This window comes from Lissotriton vulgaris, chromosome 7, assembly GCF_964263255.1.
Source record: "Lissotriton vulgaris chromosome 7, aLisVul1.2, whole genome shotgun sequence".
NCBI classification, from domain to species: Eukaryota; Metazoa; Chordata; class Amphibia; order Caudata; family Salamandridae; genus Lissotriton; species Lissotriton vulgaris.
In genome coordinates, this window is record NC_141695.1 from 1,152,293,727 (window position 1) to 1,152,315,968 (window position 22,242).

Below are 22,242 nucleotides of genomic sequence, written 5' to 3' on the forward strand. Positions count from 1 at the left end.
TGCATGGTTTAGCAAAAGCAACAAGTTGGTTAGTCTTGTGGAACAAGTTGGTTAGTCTTGTGGAACGACTTGTTAAATACATGGGGCCCTTTTAATAATCAAGGTGTGTAACCCTCTTTTGGCTACGGAATGAGGTTATGAAAAGAATACAGGCAACTCAATATAGTCTGGTTAATGGGAAAAGGAGAGACTGCATTAAGTAAGAACTTCTGATTGCTTCAAGGACTCTTTGGTCCTTATGTACCTCAATTAAAGGTTCTTGAATAGTAAGACCTTGAAGTCACTGATGTGCCCGAGCCAAGTTATAGGTACAAGAAATGCCCCCTTCCAGAAAAGGATCTGCAAGTAACAGGATTAGAAGGTTTCAAAAAGCATACCCACGAGCCTTGTGAGAACCACATTGGAATCCTAAAGAGGAATGGATGCTCCCAGGTTTGCACACATGAGGCCACAGAGGCTAAATGGGACTGCCTTCTGAAGGTGTAACAGTAGCAAATTATATCCTGAACCTTGAATGAAACTCGGTTGAAAATGCAGTAGTGGACACAATTTTTTACACCTGGCTGCACAACATGCATGTTTAGTGGGTTTATTTGCAAGACCATAGGCTCCTTCAATAGGTTTAGTTAGCTAAAGAGACATTAGGTACCAGATAGCCAGGTTGAGTTGTTTGGGGTCTGGGTGCCCAAGTTGGCAAGACTGCTGTATGAGAAGGTCCAGCCTGATTGGAAGGATCTCGTAGCGCCTGAATGACATCTCCTGGTGCACAGAGTACCAGTGCTGTCTGAACCAAGTTTGGAACTGAGAAAGAAAGAAAAAGCGAAAGAAAGGAGAAAGAAAAAGCGAAAGAAAGGAGAAAGAACGATCAATATCCCTGACCAGTTAATTGAGCATTGCCCATGGACTGTGAAACCTGGAGGCGAAGCTTGGGCATTTTGTATTTTCTGGGGTGGCAAATGGGACCCTGGCTGGGGTACTCGTCCACTGGAAAGGACTGTGTAGAAGTTGAAGTTCTCACGCATGGACTGGAGGACTCTCACTGCAGTCTGTAGCTTGCTCAGGTGCTGACCAGAGGTGAAAGGCCCCTCAGTCGGCACGCTCTGGGTGAGACTCCCACAAGGGCCTTCTTTTGTGGCCCGCTGAGCACATCCTCCTGACCTTCGCCAAGCGGAGCTAGAGGAAAAAGTCTAGAGGGCTGCTAGATGGGCCTTCGTGCCTCTTCCTTGATACCAACCAGTGCACTGAAACGTCTTTTTGCAGTGAAAAATAGGCGAAATGCAGGATTTATTATGCTTGCGGGAGAGGCAGGGGTTGCAAACACCACGCTGGTCTGCCCAAGAAGTCTTAGCTCTACACTGCAGGAACAATTGGGAGGGTGTATGTTACATCACCCACTTCCTGTCAGCATTTTCCAAGGTGAGCTTCCTGGAGACTGAAGACTCATCTAGGAATCTGACATCATCTGAACGGCAAGACAATTGGATGCAGTCAGTCAAAAAACGGTGTACGTGTTCGGAAACGCCAAAACACTGATAATCTCCCGTCTGTCTTGAGGAGTAGTAACAGTTGGGCCCCAGAAAGTTAGAAAGAATGAATCAATCTCAGAGCCATTGCCAAGCAGGTCTGAACCCAGTGGCGTAAATTAAAAAACAATCCAATATAGACTATGCCTATTTAACATTAAGGGAGTCAGAAGATCCCGCCACTTAAAGAAAAAATAAAGTAACATCATAGCCCAACACTAAAAGGCTGGAGTATGCAAAGCATGTGTATCTATATTCACACATGTCACAATCAAAACATTACTGTGGAAAGCAGGGTACTAAGCACCTACAGAATTGTGCCCAATAAAAAGGACGTGTAAAAAGATCCATCGAATTGCTATTTAGAGAGGGAAGACTTTTGGTATGGGGTAGGAGACTGGGTAGTTTATTTTTTTAAACAGACCTTGCAACAAATGTCCTGATTGAAAATATGCAAAAACCAGTTTCAGAGATAGAGGCCAGAGTATAAATTTCCTAAAGTTAGCTATTTTTGTCTGGATCCCAGACAGAAGGGAGCAGTTAACATATGTACTGGTTTTTGCATTATAGAGGTGAAAGCTGTACAACACAAAAAAGATCTATGTACTCTGAGAATCCTCTAAGAAGCAAACAAATCAACACTGGAGGCACTCCTAATGTGGGAGGTGGAGAGTGTCAGGGAACTTACAGAATAAGAGAAAGAAATTAACTAATAGCGTACAAGAACAGGTGAACCAGAATTCGGTGGAGTTTGACAAATTTTATTCTGACATGCTAAAAAGGAATAAATTACATTGTTAAAGAATGCCCGGCAATAAAACTGTTTTGCTTTCAGCTGTGCTAGAGTAGCAAATGAACACAGCCTTGGACAATTTTGGTGCAAACATTGTCAAGTAAGATAACCCCCATAGCAAATATTCTGCACATCAGAACTGGGTAGGCTAGCCTCTTTAAAAACCTTTCAACAAATCCATTAATATGAAAACTGGCAAATCAATTCAGCCAGTACCTCAGACAATGGTGTCATCCGTATGAACTACCCACAAGGCGAGAGAGAGTGGGGATATACCCGCTGAAAGATTTACTGCACCTGAAGGAAAGAAACGTGATGGGGAAGAAATTAAGCCAAATAAGCCATTCCCCAAGAAAACATACAAACATTTATTCAAATAAAAAAATGAAGGTAAAATGGGCATTAAATGAAAATAGTTTGCAAAGTAAAAAGATTTCAAGTGGCCTTGAGAAAGTTTAAGAGGGTGGAGATTTGTCAAAGTGAAATTAACAAGACATAAATTTCCTTACAGAAACAGGTGTCTAGCTTTTAATGAACTTGTAAACAAATGAAAGTTAAAAAAAATCCCAGATCATAGATGTGTACAGTGCCTACATATCCAAGCAACTTACATATAAGGTTCAGTTGTAAGGTATTAACTAGAATTTGAGACAAGAGTGCTATATTTTTCTTCCATATCAAGAACATTATAGCGTTAATGCAGTCCTAAATAGTCCAGTAGTCTGTTTCTCAAGTCTTTACTGTCAAGGCTGGCATTTCTGAACACAGAAGAGTAGCCAGTGTTTCTTCGTACGCCTTAAAATCTGGAATCTTTGGTTGCTAACCATACCAGCTGGCTAAAGTATGTGACAAAGAAGCCAACCTCGTTAAGAATGTTTTAAGTGTACTCTGCAAAAAGAAAAAACCCCATTGGGGGTAACCAGAAAACGAGTATAACTGAGCGTTACCAACTGTTGCTGAAGACGGTTCATGCCATTCCTCCAAAATAATGACGTTTCTTAAGCAGTGTATAGTTCAAAAGGTTAACAAAAAAAATTGGCAAATGCACAATTTTCTCCACCACTGTGTCAACCATTTAGTAACTTTTTTCACTTGAAAAAAGAAAAATGTAATAGAAAACTGGACACCATGTTTCACTATCTCAGTAATATTCACAATTATTAACAGCGGCTACAAGTTGGGGCATGGCATCACCGGAGACCACTTCCAGCCAGTTTATATCGAAATTAAGTTCTTTACACCAAGCAATGGTTGCCCATATCAACTGGCAAGTGTACATATGAACTAAAATTTCTAGGTTTGGGGAGTGAACGAGTCCTTCTCCAATATTCTCTGCTTTATTGGTTCCTTAAGTGATCAGAACCCTACAAGAAAAAAAAGGAAGGCATTATTGACAGATTATGGAAAATTTTAACATCAGAAAATTTAAAAGGCATTCAATCTTAGAATTTAGAACACCCATGCAAGCACTTGAGCAGAAACCAATGGCCCAACTGAAATCATAGATGTTAGAAAGCGCTGAATTATAACTACAATAGTGGAGTGCTCTGAAATAAATGCATGTATTGACGAAGAGGAAGCCATTATTATCGCCATCAGAGCATACGGAGATAGAAAGCTGAAATTATCGATTGATGGAAGGAGCCTGAATTAAAGTCAATCGTCTCAAAACAGAGCAAAATATACTTGGGGTATGTATCAGCTAAGCTCCAATGTTAATAGCACATCAATCGCTAGCCAGTATTTTGATGGGACATCCCATAAGGCAATGTGGACATATGGCACAAAGTGCTGTAGTTGTACCCTATACACTAAAATTGGCACTTGACCTAGCTCATTCACACTATGCAAAAGATGTATTGCATAACCTTTTGATGTGAAGCACTGGGGTTGTCAAAAAAAGGTTTGTAAGCATTCAAATAACCTGAAGATTTTTTCCACAGAAATGTGCTTTAGTCTTTGGCTTTTAGGGCTTTGGTTGAACTGCATGGGAAAAATGTATGTCTTATAAAAAAAAAAAAAATAGGAGTGAAACGGGTAAGCAGTCAGCACTGCCTCAAATCCACGTTTTCCTGTTGATTTATCCTTTATCTCATCTTTCTGAAAATGTTCACAATTAGTAAGCAGTGACCAGAATTCTGGTATTTTTATATCGTCTATTCCATTAGTTCAGCATCAGAACACTTAACTCTCGATCACTTTACATGCTGTTGAAGGTTTTTGATAGTTCAGCTGTCTATGGGTAGGAAACATGTTAAGGTTTGAGCTTGGTAAATGCAGAAACATAGCTTTTTTGGAAACTGGCTGTTTAAGAGCTTAAAATATTAGATTCTAACGTTTGATCTGTATACTTGCGTAGTAGCTGCAGCCTAAATAAGCTTGAGGATGTTGGGCATGGTATTCATTAATTCAGTGAAGGTTTCCATGAAGGACAGCTAGGATAAAAAAATAACTGGTCCGCTAGATTAGCACCGTTACACATTTTTTGGAGCCCTGACTAGACTAGCCCAAAAGCAGATTATGGTAAAAAAAATAAAAGTCAATGATTGATTGGCTTGTAGAACCATTCATAAGCTTTTTCTCTGGTGGAAAAGACGGAGCCTCGTCATTTTGGTAGACGTGATGTACGAAGGCAGTCTTCCATGTAACAGTTTATTACGCCTATTTTGTTGGTGAAAATTATAAGTTTAGGGCATGGACAATCCATGTCCTTTGTGATGCACCTGCCAACATGATGCTGTACAGCATGGTTAAAACCACTGGCAAATCTAATAGGCCCTAAAAGTGAGACCTATTACATTCACCAACACTTGGTAAAATCTGAATAAAAATAGAGGATTTAGAAATCACAGTACTAAAAAGATAAAGCACATCTTAATGGTTATTTCTTTTTGGGATGGCCTTCAAATCTAGAGTCAGGAGTCACTGGTCCATCAGGAGTAGACAACTGGGTGAAAAACAATGGTACATGCTGACACTTCAGATGTTGGTTTTCCTTACAATTTGTCTAAACTGGGACACTAGCATCCTACTGCATAAGAACTGTGCAAGGCCTGTATACATTTTGGTACTTTTTTTCACACCTGCATGTGTCAACAGTTGTCCTACAGCTACAAAGAAACTGAAAGCACAAAAGATGCCTTGCAGAATTGCTACACCAATCTGATCGTAGTTAGTAATGTTATCAAATTCAGGGTTTTCCTATGCCAGTCATTGGATCTGGAAAAGTCTGCCAATACTATTAAGGATGTTCGTCTGGGGAAAAGAGTGGTGCGATTTCATGACAGGACCAGTACGAACTGAAAGCACACCTCAGCTAAAATTCATAGTCTTTTAATCTCGTAGTCGTTATTGTGCTTCTGCCTCAGTAAGAAGACACTATTCCATTTGAGGACTAAAACCTGGCAGCAGGGGTTTTGACCTTCCAAAGGGAACAACCAGGGAGGATGTGCATAAAAATTTAGTACACTGACTCCGTATCACCATGTTGAAGACCACCAAAGCATGTGGCCACTGGAGATGCCCGAATTAACTCGCAAAGCTAATCTCATTGAGTTTAAGAACTGAAGAGCAAAAGGATGAAACTAATCACTCCTTTGTTAAGAAAAATAGCGCACCGCATATTCTATCAATTCCATTGGCAGCAGAATTTGCAAAGCACCCAAATCACCAGAATCAGAACCCAAGAGGGAAAAAGGTGATTAAAATTGAAAGCCCCAAAAAAGAAAACCAGTTCCATTAGAGTGAAAGCAGTTCCCACGTTTTCAAACCAAAACAAAGGCTTGATGAAATTAGATGGTTAATGCAAGCAAGCAATGAAGTGGTTATGCCAGTCCCAGAAGAAATAAATATGAAAATAACATGGTTCGAAAGTTAGTAGTCATTTTCCAAGGACGTTTCTGCTTTTAACCCTCTGAAGCCAAATTGGGTCTAAAAACCACCCTTCATTTAGGGCCATGGTCAAAATTTGGTTGTTCGTTGTGCTTTGAGATTTGCTTTTTTTGCCACGTCTCTTGGTTCTTGGCTACTAACCTTTCACGTTACTCTTGGATTTGTCAATTTGCTTGCCTGTGGGGGTTTGGGCTGGCTGGCCCTGCCCACTGGAAGTTGCTGCCTGCTGTGCTGCCTTCTGCTTCAACATTGTCCAGTCAAAAGTGTAGTCGTACTGGTGATTTAGAGTTCTTGAATGAAAAAAATATATATTAAAGACATTTTCTGCACAGATAAAACGTTTTACTGTAAACTAATTAACTAACTAGGGACTAAACTTTTTGTGCGCTATATAAAGGGCACTTTCATAAATGCAAGCATCAAAATGAGCTCCCACAAACATGCTTTACTTGTTGGATTACACAACAAACTACGTATTGGAAGCATGAGATTGGTAATATATATATATATATAACTGAGATTTGGTACACATCAGTGAATTGCTAAACTGAAACGCCTTGACCAAAATGACCTTCACATGTAAATCCTTTGATTTCGTCTGTGCATTCATAACTCCATGTTACTCAACCTACAAAATTTTGCATTTTAAAAAGTGAATCACCACTGCATACGTACCTGAATAAAATACGGAATAGTTGCCGGAGGTACATGTAGTCTGGAGCCTCCTCAAATCTTAACCCCCGACAGTAATTCAGGTACATAGCAAACTCTGCAGGAAATCCCTGTGAAGCAAAAAGGTGAACCACCATTACAGAAAACAGGAGAAATATGCTTCAAACCTATTGAAGCATTTGGAAATGCATTCAGTGAGGTCACTGGACTTGTACAGTCTGTCAAGCTGCACAACCTTTAATGAAGACACAAGCAAGACAATTTCTTACCCTGAATATGGTGCACACATTTCTGAAACAGTTTGACGAGTCCCTTAGATTTCAGACAAACTGGAGCCAACTACCAATTACCAACTTTGCCTTGGAATTTCCTAACACCTTACTTTGGAGCAGAAGAGAAAGCTCATTACTAAGGCAATGTATTATTGCTGAATTGCTTTCACAAGCCTAGCGTAAGAAAATCTTAACAAACAAATTAAATATTCAGAATTAAAGACCCACAAGTTTGAACTCTGTGGGCCTGCCACTTTTTTGCTAATAAGTGTGCTTTAATTGAGATTATCCTGCGTTTTGCTAAATAAAGCCTAACATTACAAGAAACACTTTTCCAGAAATGTTATCATGCATACAGTTTCGACAAGCGACATCACCAAACATCATATACGTGTATACTCGATTTGCCTTAGATACCATGACTATTTAGAGCAAGATGTTTTCCAGGAGTAATTAGACTTATGAACAGATAAGTAACAATGATTTGGCAGCATTTACATACTTTGCAGATACCTATGGTATGCACTCCTTCAGTCCTGCTGCAATCTTTTTAAAATTAAAAAGATGACAGAAGCTTGGACCTACAGAATAGGAATCAAGTGGGACACCAAAATTAGAATGCAACTTGCTCGAGTAGTTTTATTCACAAGGGACATTAAAACACTAAAATATTTTAGTGCTAAAAGGGCATCCTATGACACGAAAACAGAGGCGAACCTAAGCGCACTACATGCTTTTACACGTGGGGCGTTAGAGTGAGTAGTGGACAGCTTTGCTTATACCTTAAGACAATTAAAAAGTGATGAGTGAATGCCTGCTTTGTAGCGCGTGTCAAACATTCTATACAAAATGTAAAAACAACCGGATAGCACAGTTAATATAAAAGTAGTACAGCTTTTATGTTGAGAGACTGAGCCCTCATCCCACCCTGGTTCTTGCCGCAGTAAGCTAGAATTTCACCTTCTTTCCCTAACACATAGCTCAACTTAGGCAGGGGAACTGTCGAGGGAAGATTATAGTTAAGAAAGGAAATTATCTTACCTTGCATAAAACCTCAACAGGAGTAGACATCTTCTTTTCACTAATCTTTTCATATTTTTGTTTCTTTGTTGCAGCCTGTGGAACATGTGGAACACAATATAAAAATGTTGTGCAATACCGGATATATAAGGAGGACAAACAAACAAGTGACTGATGTGACTGGGCTTTATTGCTGATAAAAACATATCACCATTTACATTTTACAGATGCCATGCTAACAAAGCACAAATTTTAAAATACCATCTGAATACCGGTGAAACATGGCATCTGAGAGACAGGCACCAAACAAAAATCTGTGGTGCAGCAAGTGTGGCACACACGCGTTTGCTAAACATTCACCTGCAACTTATCGAGTATGGTAGCTCTTAAGGCCTACATGGCTAAGAAGTTCTGAAATGCTTGGACAACGTTCCTTAGGTGAGTCCAAAGTTACATGGTCGCAGAAACCGGTTCATGTGATATTGGCCGTAAAGTAGTGGGTGAAAAGAAAATCTCACGGTCACTTCCCAAGACACTGAATTTTTACTAGACAGCATGGTACAAGCAAGTCTTTTCTCATGACGAGCATGTTAATAGCATTAATTTCAATTTAATTTTATTGGTTTAAGGCACTAATTAGAACTTGGCGCGTTGCCACCTTGAAAGTTAGGCAGAAATCTTGTGAAACTAAAACTAAGGTCTGCATTTGACAAGGAGGGAGGAAAAAGGCTCAGCCCTGCAAGGCACAGTAGACCGTTCAGAAATGGAAAAGCCTTTTGTTGAAGAAAAAAACCAGTAAAAAAACCAAGTTAGTGCATAATACTTTAGAGAAGAGGTATCTAGGTAGTTAGGCAATCTGAACAAAAACGGTTTAAGGCAATAGGAAGGTACCAAGAACAGCAGCAATCAAAAACTATACACTGGATGTACAATAAAGTAGAGTACTTATGAACAAGTTATCTGGGGCGGAAGTAAATGCTGTGGTACTGCGGTATACGAGGCATTACTGTGTGGCCTGTGCTGTAGCATGTGCAATGAAAACACTCAATTCTGAAAAAGGTGAAGCATTTACGTAAAAGGACAGCTTTAAAAAAAAAAAACACACTTGCAGACTCCAATTCTGATATGTCACACAAAACCAATATGTATCACTAGTGCATGCAAACCGAGCAAAACACCGCTACACAGTTTGCTTTTGCAGCTGTGACTTCTTGGTCCACAAAGCAGTCTGCAACAAAGGCAAATTAAACTAGTCTGAAAGTGGAATATGGGTGTTCACAAAATTTAATATCTAACTATTTCGAAACCATGGCAACTCTAAGCTGCATGCACTATTAACAAATTAGCCCAGTCACATTCAACATTTTTTGTTTAACAGTACGAATGCATGACCTACCTTCAATCCTTGCCATGGCAGGCTGGTTCTGTTGAAGTACATTAGCACGTATCCCAGTGACTCCATGTCGTCTCTCCGGCTGCACAAATAAATATTGGAAGAAAGTAGTCATCATTGGGGGTCTATGGGCCATTCCTTGATGTGTTAGAAATATGCAGTTTAATTATAACATACTATTTTTACACAGGCTACATTTAAAAATCTTGAGGAGGAAGTCGAGTCACGTGTGGAATTGCTAGAAGACATGGTCATCTGGCCAGCTTTGTTTAAGGTTTAAATACAAACTGCCTCATTCCCAGAAAGGTAGCTACTAAATTCCTAATCACACAATTTTACCACTTCAGAAGTCAAACCTCCGTCTGAGAAGTACCACAAGCTGTACAAAAGGTGAAACCAATGAGGCTGACTAAAATGTATAATTCCTTACAACATACTTTCAGAAAGGTACATACAATTAAAAAAACAAACCAATTAAGATCTGATCATATTAAATGAAGACGGGCCATTTTCTCAGCTTAAGTTACAGTGGACTATATTTAATAGCTGGTTTAAGAAACGCTCATCTTTACAAGTTCATATTCCCAATTTGAATGCCTACTGTCAGGCTAAAAGATTGATAACTCAAGCTGGGGCTTTTTACTAACTGGTTTAGACAATCCCTGTTTAACTGCTTTGGTTGCGAATTTAGAGTTTGGATATTTATGCAAAGTTCTTATAGCACTGTAGATATTTGGTTGACGGAATTTGTAGTTTTTGTTTTTAAACTATATGGTGAAGGAGGGAATGCGTTAACTGCTTCTCTGGATAGTTTATTAGTTGTCCACTTGGGCTGTTACACTGCAATTTGATGTTGAATTAATGGTACTTATTAATTGTTGTGATGTAAGATTTATTGGGCTTGGAAAATTACTTAATGCTAGATGGTCATCCGTGATTATCCTTTAATGCATCTTTGTGGGCCTTTCATACATAAATCTGTGTTTAAGTAACCGCATATAACAAATTATGTAAACGTTCTCTTTATATCTAAAAAGAGATGTGAAATCTGCAGTGCAAAGAATGCAAAAACGTAGGATATAATTTTGATCTTTGCTTCTGAAGAGGAGAATGCACCCCATCAAATTTCAGACCGTTCTTAAAAAGCACCCCATTCTAACAGAACAGGAAGGGTACACACACATTGGCACTTTTAAAACGTATGTTAATCCGCTGACTTCAATTACTAACAAAATTAAGTGAACCCCAGCAAGAACCTCTACAGATAAATTGATGGTATAGGTGTCACGTAAGGAACACCTAGATCATTAAATGGCAATGTGGTGATGTGACTGCTACAGAGATTTAGCGAACAGTCATTTTTTGGGGCAAATTAATATTTGAATTGAAAGTGATAAGTACATGTAATTTACGTACATTTTTAAAGGTTGTATAGTAAAATTAGGTTAGTTGTAATTAAATTCAAAATTGTCTTAGGGTCAGCATATAATATTCTTTCCAATTAAAATACTTGTAAAATAAACTAATCACGGTTTAAAGCTTGATTTAAGATAATGCATGCAATGGCATTAGTAAAAAGGGAAGGTTAATTTAACTGATGGCTAGAGTTAGAATTATTATTATGGAGAGGTTATGGACTATAAATTGAGGGCTGCCGCTATAATAATGTACACAGCTCTTATCACCCCCGACAAGGCACTTAAGTGTTATGGTTAACAATAAATCTATTACCAATGTCAAAACGGTACGATGTACTTCTAGTTGATAGGGTACAAACAATCACTTGCAGAGACGTAGGTGAGTTTTCTTGAAAATCAAAACCCTTTCAAAAACGCTGCTCCGCCAGAGATTTTGGATCCGGAAAGAAAGTCTTGAGGAATACAGGCTCATTCAAATGAAAATCCGTAGGTACTTTAGGCATGAAAGAGGGGTTGGTCCGAAGTGCCACCCCGTCAGGTTTGAACTGTAGATAAGGCGGGTTGACAGTAAAAGCATGAAGGTCGCTCACGCGACAAGAGGAGGTCAAAGCCAGCAGAAGTGCAACCTTCCAAGTGATGAACTTGATATCCGCCCTGTGGATAGGCTCAAAAGGTGATTTCATAAGTTGAGATAGTACAACATTGAGGTGCCAAGCTGGAGGAGGGCGACGCACAGGTGGAAACTTGCGGAAAAGCCCTTTGAAGAATTGACGTATAATTCGTGATGAAGAGCCATCATGTCGGAAACGAGATATAGCAGCTAAGAACACTCTCAGTGTAGCATGAGAGAGACCTGACTGAGCGAAGCTCAAAAAGAATGGAAGGAGCTGCTCAGGAGTGGAATGGATGGGATGGATATTGGCCGTAGCGCACCAATGACCGAATCGCTTCCATTTAAGTTTGTAAGTCTTGATGGTAGACGGAGCTCTGGCATGAGCTAGAATGTCTCTGCACTCCTGGGATATGTTTAACCCCTTGGACGCTCATGACTAGCTCAGCTCGTCATGATGTACACCTCCATACACTCATGACGAGCTGAGCTCGTCATGAACAATGGGAAATCTCAATTTCCAGCACAGGAGGAAAAGAATACTAGCTCCCAAGAGGTTAAACCAGCGAACTCAAGGTCCTCAGGTTCCAAGCCCACAATTGTAGCGTTGAGGGATCTGGATGACACACTAAGCCCTTGTCCATGGTTAGAAGGTCCGGACGAGGACGTAGAGGAAGAAATGCGTTACTTACCTGTAACAGCAGTTATCCAGTATTGGTATCTTTCATAGATTCACATGCCTGAATCATTCCCCGTCGTCGGGGTAGGAGTCCCCGGTAAATAACAATAGTAATGTCACATAGACATATACTTAGTACTAGGCCAGTGGCCTCACATTAGTAGCCTATCTAGGTCCTTATGTAAAAAGGACCAAACTTTGGCCAGGAGCCAATCAGCTACCATCACCCTTCTCACCTTCCTGGAAGGAGCCCTAGTCCCTCAGATTTTCGTAAGCACAGTGCTAAGTAGTACCTACTGAGAGGGAGAAGGTGAGCCCTTCCAGGGGAGGCGGGTGGGTTGCATGTGAATCTATGAAAGATACCAATACTGGATAACTGCTGTTACAGGTAAGTAACGCATTTCTTATCCAGTATTATGGGTATCTTTCATAGATTCACATGCCTGAATCAGAATAGCAAGCAATAATGAGCACATTTCGCATAATACATTCGTAAAGACATAGTAATCTTATCACAAGTTGTTACACAGTTTACATGATACTCACAACCTGATAAGAAATGTGCGATAAATTACCTGGAAGGTGGGATGATAGGAAGAAGGCTCACCACTAATGAAATAGATGACGTAGGACAGCCTGCCCCACTGCTGCATCCTTCATAAGTTCAGAGTCCAAGCAGTAGTGCTTGGTGAACGTATGTGGTGTCTTCCATGTCGCCGCTCTGCAAATGTCGACAATGGATACCCCAGCAAAGAGCGCCAAGGAGGTGGAAACCGCTCTAGTGGAGTGTGCTCGTACTTTTGAAGGCAGAGGGTGGCCCGCCTGTTGGTGACAGAAGGCGATGGCCGCTGAAATCCATCTGGAAATGCTCTGTTTTGTTAAAGCTAAGCCTTTCCTGGGTCTGCTAAATGCAACAAACAATTGGTTGGACTTTCGAAATTGCTCCGTCCTGTGAAGGTAAAATTTGAGACATCGTTTGAGGTCCAATGAGTGAAGAGATCTTTCAGCCGCAGATGATGGATTCGGGAAGAAAGATCGTAGGACAATAGGTTCGTTGAGATGGAAAGAGGACGGAACCTTCGGTATAAACTTAGGGTTAGTCCGTAGAATGACCCTGTCGTTCTTGAACTGGATGAAGGGGTCTTGCACAGAAAAAGCCTGCAGTTCACTCACTCTCCTTGCCGACGTGAGCGCCAGCAATAGAGCTGTCTTCCATGACAAATATTTTAGATCTGCTCTGTGGATTGGCTCAAACGGGTGTTTCATTAGTTGAGTTAGTACCACATTTAGTTGCCATGTAGGTGGAGGTGCTCTAACTGGAGGGAAAGATCTGAATAATCCCTTCAGAAACTGTTTGATTAGTCTGTTGGTCCATAACGAAGCTCCACACGAAGATCGTCTGAACCTGGAGATGGCCGCCAGGTGGACCTTTATTGAAGCGTGTGCCAGTCCAGAATTGGCTAAGTGGAGCAAGTAGGGCAGAATTTGTGCTGGAGTAGAAGTGAACGGATGCAAATTCTGAGCTCTACACCACAAACAGAACCTTTTCCACTTGAGGGAATACGTCTTATTAGTACTTTCAGCCCGAGCCCGGGCTAAGACGACCCTGCATTCCTGTGGAATATCTAAATCCTGGAACTCTCTGAACTCAGGAGCCAAGCTGATAATTTTAGAGATGTTGGATCCGGATGCTGGACTTGTCCCTGGTTCATTGTGAGGAGATGTGGGCATGTCCTGAATAGAATTGGAGGTTCCAGCGATAGAAGGTGTAGCTCCGTATACCAGTGTTGGCGCGGCCACGCTGGGGCTATCAGGATCATGGTACAACTCTCTGCTTTCAGTTTCCGCAGAACCCTGGGGATCAGGGGAAACGGTGGAAAAGCGTAAGCAAAGACGTTGCACCATGTCATCGAAAAGGCATTCCCTAGGGACCTTTTCTGGGGAAGCCAGCTTGCGTAATGTTGGCATTTCGCGTTCACTTTCGTCGCAAAGAGATCCAGGTGAGGTTTGCCCCAACGGGAGAACACCGAGTCGAGCGTCTGCTGGTCGAGCTCCCACTCGTGGCAAAGTGAACGCTGTCTGCTTAGCGAGTCTGCCAGGGTGTTGTCTACTCCTGGGACATACTCTGCCCGCAGAGAAATGTCGTGTTGTACCAGCCAGATCCAGATTTGCTGAGATTCTCGAGACAACGTCCTGGATCGAGTACCCCCCTGCTTGTTCAGGTAGTGCATTGTGGTGGTGTTGTCCGTCCTCACAAGCACTGGGGAGTTCCTGATACGGGGCAGAAATGCTCGAAGTGCCAGGCGCACTGCTCTCAATTCCAGCAGATTGATGTGGAGTTGTTTTTCTGCCACTGACCATTGACCGTGTACTTGCAGTTCCTGTAGGAACGCCCCCCATCCTTCCAGTGAAGCGTCTGTGGTTATCACATGAGGAGAGACTGGGAGAAGAAAAGGGAGACCCTTGTTTAAGTTGTCGCCCAGAAGCCACCATCTCAGAGCTTTCTTCATGACCTGAGTGATCCTGATCCAGTCGTCGAAAGACCCTGTAGATTGGATCCACTGATTTGTTAAGGCTTCCTGTAGAGGCCGCATGTGTAGGCGACAGTGAGGAATGAGAAAAATGTTGGAAGACATCATTCCTAGCAATGATTTGAATAGTCGAACTTTGACTCTCTGCTTGGCCTGAATGTGGACAGCCAGAGTCTTCAGCTTGACCTGACGTTCTCTGGAAGGAAAGGCTTTCTCTTGTTGTGTATCCAACGTTGCTCCCAGGAAATTGAGACGTTGTGACGGTTGGAGAGTTGACTTTTCCTGGTTGAGTGTTAAGCCCAGATTTTTGAATAGATGAAGGCAGGCCGAAGAGGACTTGGCTGCGCCTATCCGAGTCGGAGCTTTGATGAGCCAGTCGTCTAGGTAGGGAAAGACTTGGTGATGATGCTGGCGAAGGTATGCCGCTACTGGTGACAGACACTTCGTGAAGATGCGTGGAGCTGACTTCAGGCCGAATGGTAAAACCCTGAACTGGTAGTGCCTGCCTGCCACTGCAAACCTCAGAAATTGTCGATGACTCTTGTGAATGAGGACATGAAAATAGGCATCCTGGAGGTCTAAGGATACCATATAGTCTTTTGGATTGAGTAGGTGTAATACCTCCTGGAGGGTAACCATACGGAAGGACTGCTTCTTGAGGTATATATTTAGGTTTCTCAGATCCAGTATTGGTCTCCATTGCTTCTTCTCCTTTTTTCTGACCAGGAAGAATCGGGAATAGAATCCTCTCCCCTTCTGACCTCGAGGAACTCTCTCCACTGCTCTTTTCTGGAGCATTAGAGAGAGCTCCTGTTGAAGTAGGCGTAGATTCTTGTGCTGCATAGGACATGGTGGGTTCGGAGGAGGATGTTCCACAAACTCCAAAGTGTGTCCGAAGCGAACTAACTGCAGCACCCAACGATCTGTTGTAATTTGTTTCCAATTGTGAAGGAAGTTGGTAATTTTTCCTCCAACTGCGAATTGTGGAGAAGAGGTGGAGGTATGCTGGAGAAAGCAGTCATTGGCGTCTGTAATTATCCTTCTTTCCTCCTTTCCCTCGAAAGGACGACTTGTTGTAGGAAGCTCGTCCTTGTTGCTGTCTCTGCTGATATTGAGGCTTGTACTGCTGAGAAGAGTTATAAGCGGACTTGTAACCTTGATAGCTGCCCCTATTCTGCTGCCCTCTACCTCTGGATCCTCGAAAGGAATTAGTTTTGTATTGTAGGGTGCCTAAGGCTTTCGCCGTGTCGGTATCCTTCTTAATACCTTGCAGCATATCATCGATATGTTCACCGAAGAGCAGTTCGCCATCAAATGGCATGTCTAGAACTTTGGCTTGCACATCAGGCCGGAATGCTGTGGCTTTTAGCCAGCCCTGGCGTCTCAAAACCGCTGCTCCTGCCAGTTGACGAAATCCTGTGGACGCGATATCTAAGGCCACATCGATCATCTCTGAGGCAGAGCGTTCGCCCTCCAGCAAAATTTTCTTAACCTCTTCTTTCTGGTCTTCTGGGATTGCCTCTAGATATGGAGCTATATCTGCCCATATCTGTCGATTGTAGCGACCTAGTAATGCTAGAGAATTTGCAGCCCTGACTGATAGGGCGGACATAGAAGAAAATCTTTTGCCGATGGCATCAAGTTTTCTCCCCTCTTTATCAGGAGGCGCTGTTATTGCCGCTGACGGGTTGCTAGACTTCTGCTGAGCGGCCTGTGATATAACTGAGTCCGGTTTAGTCTGGCCAGTTAAGCATGCGGGAGCAGTGTCTGGGGCTTTGTACTTCCTTTCAAGTCTAGCCGGCACTGGAATGAGTGAGGAAGGATTTTTCATAATTTTAAGTCCTTGCTCCCATATATAATCGATTACTGGGATGGATCGAACAGATCTTTTGAAGGATTCCTTAAAGTCATGGAGGAAACAGTCCTGCGTTTCCGAAGCTATTTGGATGTTGAATCTCGCAGCCGCTCTCCCTACTATATTATGGAATCCCCCTAAATCTTCAGGGGGAGAATCATCCTGTACTTGCTCTGGGGATGCCGGATCCTGGTTGTTGTTATCATCAGAATCCTCATCATGTATTTCACCTTCCTCATCTTGGACTTCATCATGTCTCACTTCTTCCTCATATTCATCCTCATCAGAAGAAATTTGAGGAGGCAATTTCTCATGCTCAGGATGCACAACCAGCGGAGGTGGTCGCTGGCGACGTTGAGGTGTTGGAGCTTCCTGCTGTGCTGGCACTCCTGAAGCAGGAGCAGAAGACGGAAATCTTTGTTTATAGTCTGAAATCAGAAACTGTAGGTCAGAGACAATTGAAGCCGGGAGGCATACCATAGGCTGAACAGTGGTATGCTGCCGAACTTCTTCTTGAATTGTCACCTCTTCGAGATCTTCACAGTCTGAACTCTCATGAACCTTAATGTTAAGATGAGAGGGACTGGATGCTATGGGAAACATGTTCTCCACGTCAGGGTCTTCTGCCTCCAGAAATTGCGTTGGCAGCAGTTGCTGGACTTTGCTAGGTGAAGTCATCTCTGGTGTCACCATGCATGATGACATCTTAAAATGGGTATAGGAATACTTCAGTGACGGAGAGCCCTTTGATTGTAGATTCATTGTAGCGTCTGATGGAGCGTCTACAATAGTTGACATGTTATCATACATTCTCATCGTCGACTGCATCGACGTCGATGATGTCCTCGTCGACGACAATGCCCTCGTCGACGGCGGCGTCGACACTGCAGAAATCAACGACGACGACGGCTTCGTCGACGGTGTCCTCGTCGACGGGCTCGACGACGATGGAGTCGTCGTCGACGGTGTCGTCGTCGACGGTGTTGTCGTCGACGGTGTCCTCGTCGACGGTGTGCTCGTCGACGGTGTCGTCGTCGACGGTGTCGTCGTCGACGGTGTCGTCGTCGACGGTGCTGTTGTCGTCGACGGTGCCCTCGTCGACGGAGTCCTCGTCGACGGTGTCGTCGTCGACGGTGTCCTCGTCGACGGAGCCGTCGTCGACGGTGTATTCGTCGTTGACGAGGAAGTCTTCGTCGACGGTCCCGATGTCGACGGTGTCTTCGTCGACGGTGGCTTCGACGACGACGAAGTCCTCGTCGACGATGAACTCGACGATGGTTTCTTCATAGACGCTGGAAGCCTTGTCTTCGTCGACGATGAAGCAGACGTCGACGGGAGCGTCCTCGGCGGTTTTGTGAGAGGAATAACAGAAGGTATTGACCTACCCATCGTCGACGACGTTGTGGCAGTGGAAGCCATGGAGAAAGTAGTCGCCGTGGATGTCGAAATGGAAACTGTTGACATCGTCACAGGCAGGCCAGAAGATACCACCGCAGGCTTTTTGAAGGCTGTCATCTGAAGAGAAGGCTTGACCTTAGGATGACCCTCCACAGATTTCGGCTTCTTGTGAGGAGGCACAGCAGACTGACCTGGAGATGTCTGTCGAGGCCTTTTAGGAGAGGAGTGGAAACTTCTGAAGGAACACTCACTCTCACCTGAGGAGACTTGGTCCTTGTTCCTCAGTTTCTGGAGCCACAGAAGCAGTCGCCCTTCCCTGTCTTTCAATGTCTTGACCGGGAGAGTGCGACAAATCTTACATTCCTTGGCAGAATGCTGAGGATAGAGGCAATACAAACAGTCCTCATGCTTGTCCTCTATGTGTAACCTCATTTTACTACATGAGGCACATGGCCTAAAAAGACCTTTTTTAGGAGTAGTAGACATATTAAATACTAATACTCCTTTTCCAACTGAACTTGAAGAAAAAGTAGTCAAAAAACCAAAGATATAGGAAAAAACCTGAGCAGAGCTCAGTGGAGACTCCTCTGCACGACGTGCGGTAGAAAATCTGAGGGACTAGGGCTCCTTCCAGGAAGGTGAGAAGGGTGATGGTAGCTGATTGGCTCCTGGCCAAAGTTTGGTCCTTTTTACATAAGGACCTAGATAGGCTACTAATGTGAGGCCACTGGCCTAGTACTAAGTATATGTCTATGTGACATTACTATTGTTATTTACCGGGGACTCCTACCCCGACGACGGGGAATGATTCAGGCATGTGAATCTATGAAAGATACCCATAATACTGGATAATGGGCTCGCACAGGGACATTAGGAGTAGTTCCGAAAACCATGCCTGTCTGGGCCAACGAGGAGCAATCAGCAAGATGTGGCAGGGCTGCCTCCGAATCTTCCACAGTACCCGCGGTATCAATGGGAGCGGTGGAAAAGCGTAAGCTAATAGACCGCTCCAGTTGATCAAAAGGGCATTCCAGCGGGACTTTGGGTGGGGATGCCAACTTGCATAAGATGGGCATTTCCGGTTCTCCGGTGTCGCAAAGAGATCCAGATCCGGGTGACCCCATTTGCGGAACACACGATCCAGAGTCGGTTGGTGCAGCTCCCATTCGTGTGTCGAGGAAGTGGACCTGCTTAGAGAGTCGGCTAGGAAGTTGGACACGCCCGGAAGTTGGACAGCTGTCAAGGTGATGTGATGGCGAAGAGCCCAATCCCAGATTGACTGGGCCAAGCGGGACAGAAGCGGAGACCTGGTCCCCCCCTGCTTGTTCACGTAGTGCATACTGGTGGTATTGTCCGTTTGGATTAGCACTGACTCCCCATGAACAACTGGGAGGAAGGACTTGAGCGCCAGAAAAAATCGCCATCAATTCTAGCCGGTTGATATGCCACGTGCGTTGCATCGGCGACCACTTGCCCTTTATGGACAGGCCTTGAAGATGAGCGCCCCACCCCTCTAAGGGGGCGCCCTTCGTCAACGTAAGGTCTGGAGCATGATCGAGGATGGGCACACCCATTCCCAGATTTACGGGCTGCGTCCACCAAAGCAGGCTCTGTTTCATGCGAGCGGTAACGGCAACAAGGTTGTTGAAGGATCCGGAGACCTGACGCCACTGTAAGTCCAGTTCTTCCTGAATGGGACGGGCGCGCAACCTGCAATTTGGGATCAGTGCGATACAAGATGAAGCCATTCCCAAGAATGATTTTAACTTCCGAACAGAAACGGACTGTTTTCTTCGAATAAGGGAGACCAGACGAAGAATCTTTAGACGTCGTTCGTCCGAGACGAACGCTTTTGAGAGCTGCGTGTCTAGGATAGCTCCTAGGAAAGTTCTGATCCGCAGAGGTGCAAACTGACTTTTCTTTGTTGATGGTCAACCCTAGAGAACGTAACACTTGCTGGCAAAGGTGCGTGTCCCGATCCAGCTGATGGTGGCATTGAGACTTGAGAAGGCAATCGTCTAAATAGGGAAAGATCTGAACTCCTTGTAGACGCAAGTGAGCCACCACCGGGGCCAGTACCTTTGTGAACACACGAGGAGCTGAACGCAGTCCCAAGGGTAGCACCTTGAACTGAAAATGTAGTGGCCCCACTTTGAAGCGCAGGTACTGCCGATGTCGTTTGATTATTGGAACATGAAAAGTAAGCGTCTTGAAGATCTATGGTGGTCATAAAATCCTCGCTGGATAGAAGACGCAGAACTTCCAGTAGTGTCAGCATTCGGAATGATTGAGACTTCAGGAACTGGTTGAGAGCCCTCAAATCCAGAATGGGTCGCAAATCTCCGTTCTTCTTGAGTATGAGGAAGAATCGAGAGTAAAAACCTCTCCCTCTTTGATGTATAGGGACCACTTCGACAGCACCCTTCAACACAAGAAGACAGACCTGATAGAAGAGCTCCTCGAGATGTGGAGGAGGTTGGCCATGAGGTGGAGTGCAAGGAGGAATCTCTAAACTCCAGGGTGTGACCCCCGTTTGACAATGTCCAATACCCGGCAGTCCGAGGTGATCGAGGACCACTGGGAATAAAACCGAGAGATTCGCCCTCCAACACTGAGAATGGCACAAGTCATTGGCGTTTGAGTGGTGCCACGATAGGACGACTTTCCTCTGTAAGGTCTGGACGGTTGCTGACGGGACTGCTGGTTGGACGTGTACCGTTGGCCGGTCTGAGTGTAGGAGCGGTATTGTTGTCCTCCTCGGAAGTTGGAAGTGCCACGTCAGCGCACACATCGAAAGGACTGCTTCCGAAATTGGAGCGTGCCCAAGGACTTCGCCGTATCGGTGTCCTTGATGGACTCTAGGTCATCATCGATATGGGATCCGAACAGTGATTCCCCATCATAAGGCATATCCAAAATTCTGCTTTGGACTTCCTGCCGGAAGGAGGTGGACTTCAGCCAACCCGGTCTTCGGAGTGCAGCCACACTTGCCAGGAGGCGGAAACCTGTGTTAGCGATATCGACTGCACAGTCGATGATTACTTCCGCTGCCCTTTGACCATCGCGGAGAATCTGTTGTGCGTCAGTCTTGGATGCATCAGGTATGAGTGCCATGAAATCTGCAATATCTGACCACATCTGCCGGTCATAGCGTCCCAAGATGGCTAAAGCATTGGCTGCTCGGACAGAAGTTGAGGCCATCGTTGAGAACTTGCGGCCAATAGCATCTAATCGTCGACCCTCTCTATCCGGAGGGGATGTGATTTGGGACGCTGGATTCAGAGCTCTACGCTGTGCGGCCTGAGTCACAACAGAATCAGGTTTGGGATGAGAAGTCAGGCAAGCTGGCGAGCCAGTGGGGGCCTTGTACTTCTTTTCAAGGCGTGGAATCTGAGCAGGTAAGGAGTTAGGAGCTTTCATTAGTTTAATGCCCTCTTTCCACACGAACTCAATAATAGGAATAGTGTGGACCTGCTTATAAGGTTTGTCTTTAAAGTCATAGAGAAAGCAATCTTCCTCGTGTTGTGACCGTGGAAGTTTGAAACGCTGAGTTGCTTTATCCATTAAAAGAAGGAAACTGGCAATATCAACTGGTGGCGAGTCACTTGAAGTACCAGGTTGAGGAGAAGGCGTTTGCGTCCTATAAATCGTCCCAGTCGGCCATATCCTGATCACCTGCTTCATCATCTGTTTCGTCAGGAACCTCAAAATCCTCCCGTTCTGCGTTTGCTCATCATCCGCATCCTGCGGATATACAGTGGTATGGATAGTAATAGATCTATGAATCCGGGACGAAGTTGTAATTGGCACGACAGGTGGCAATGAAGGTAGCACCACAGGAGCGGGAGATTGTGCAGGTGTAGTTTGCGGACTAGCCGGAAACCGGCGGTTGTAATCATCCAGCATATGCTGGAGATTAGAAATTAAGGTCAAAGGAATGGTGGCCACAGGTGTTTGAACGAACTGTTCCTCCTGTTGAAATTCTGGCTCACCGCCATCATCAGAGTCTGTGTCCTGACATTTAATAATTAAATCAGAGGGACTATGTGCTGCCCCAAACGTGTCCTCTTCATGCTCCGAGGCTGATGTAGTTGCAAACATCGGAGAAGGTGGCTGAAGCTCTAGTTCTGAGATCTGTCGGCAGGGTACTGTAGTGCGAGAATGTGAAGATTTAGAGGTCTTCAAGG

At 44.0% G+C, this 22,242-nt stretch overlaps 1 protein-coding gene across 8 annotated transcripts in view; it reads right to left on the minus strand.

Annotated features, from left to right (window-relative positions):
* Window positions 1–2,268: 2,268 nt before the first annotated feature.
* The window catches only part of CSNK1A1 (casein kinase 1 alpha 1), a 66,911-nt gene continuing 46,937 nt past the window's right edge, over window positions 2,269–22,242 (minus strand). For 2 of the 8 annotated variants that reach the window (XM_086931602.1, XM_086931597.1), the window contains 5 exons: window positions 9,568–9,646; window positions 8,193–8,267; window positions 6,883–6,989; window positions 6,385–6,497; window positions 2,269–3,680 (listed from right to left, as the gene is read on the minus strand). In XM_086931602.1, coding sequence (XP_086787728.1) covers window positions 3,673–3,680; window positions 6,385–6,497; window positions 6,883–6,989; window positions 8,193–8,267; window positions 9,568–9,646 — 382 coding nt within the window. In that variant the 3' untranslated portion in view covers window positions 2,269–3,672. Of the gene's footprint in view, window positions 3,681–6,343; window positions 6,498–6,882; window positions 6,990–8,192; window positions 8,275–9,565; window positions 9,647–22,242 lie in introns of those variants that run through there. The other 6 variants (XM_086931600.1, XM_086931595.1, XM_086931599.1 and 3 more) reach the window with 4 other exon arrangements.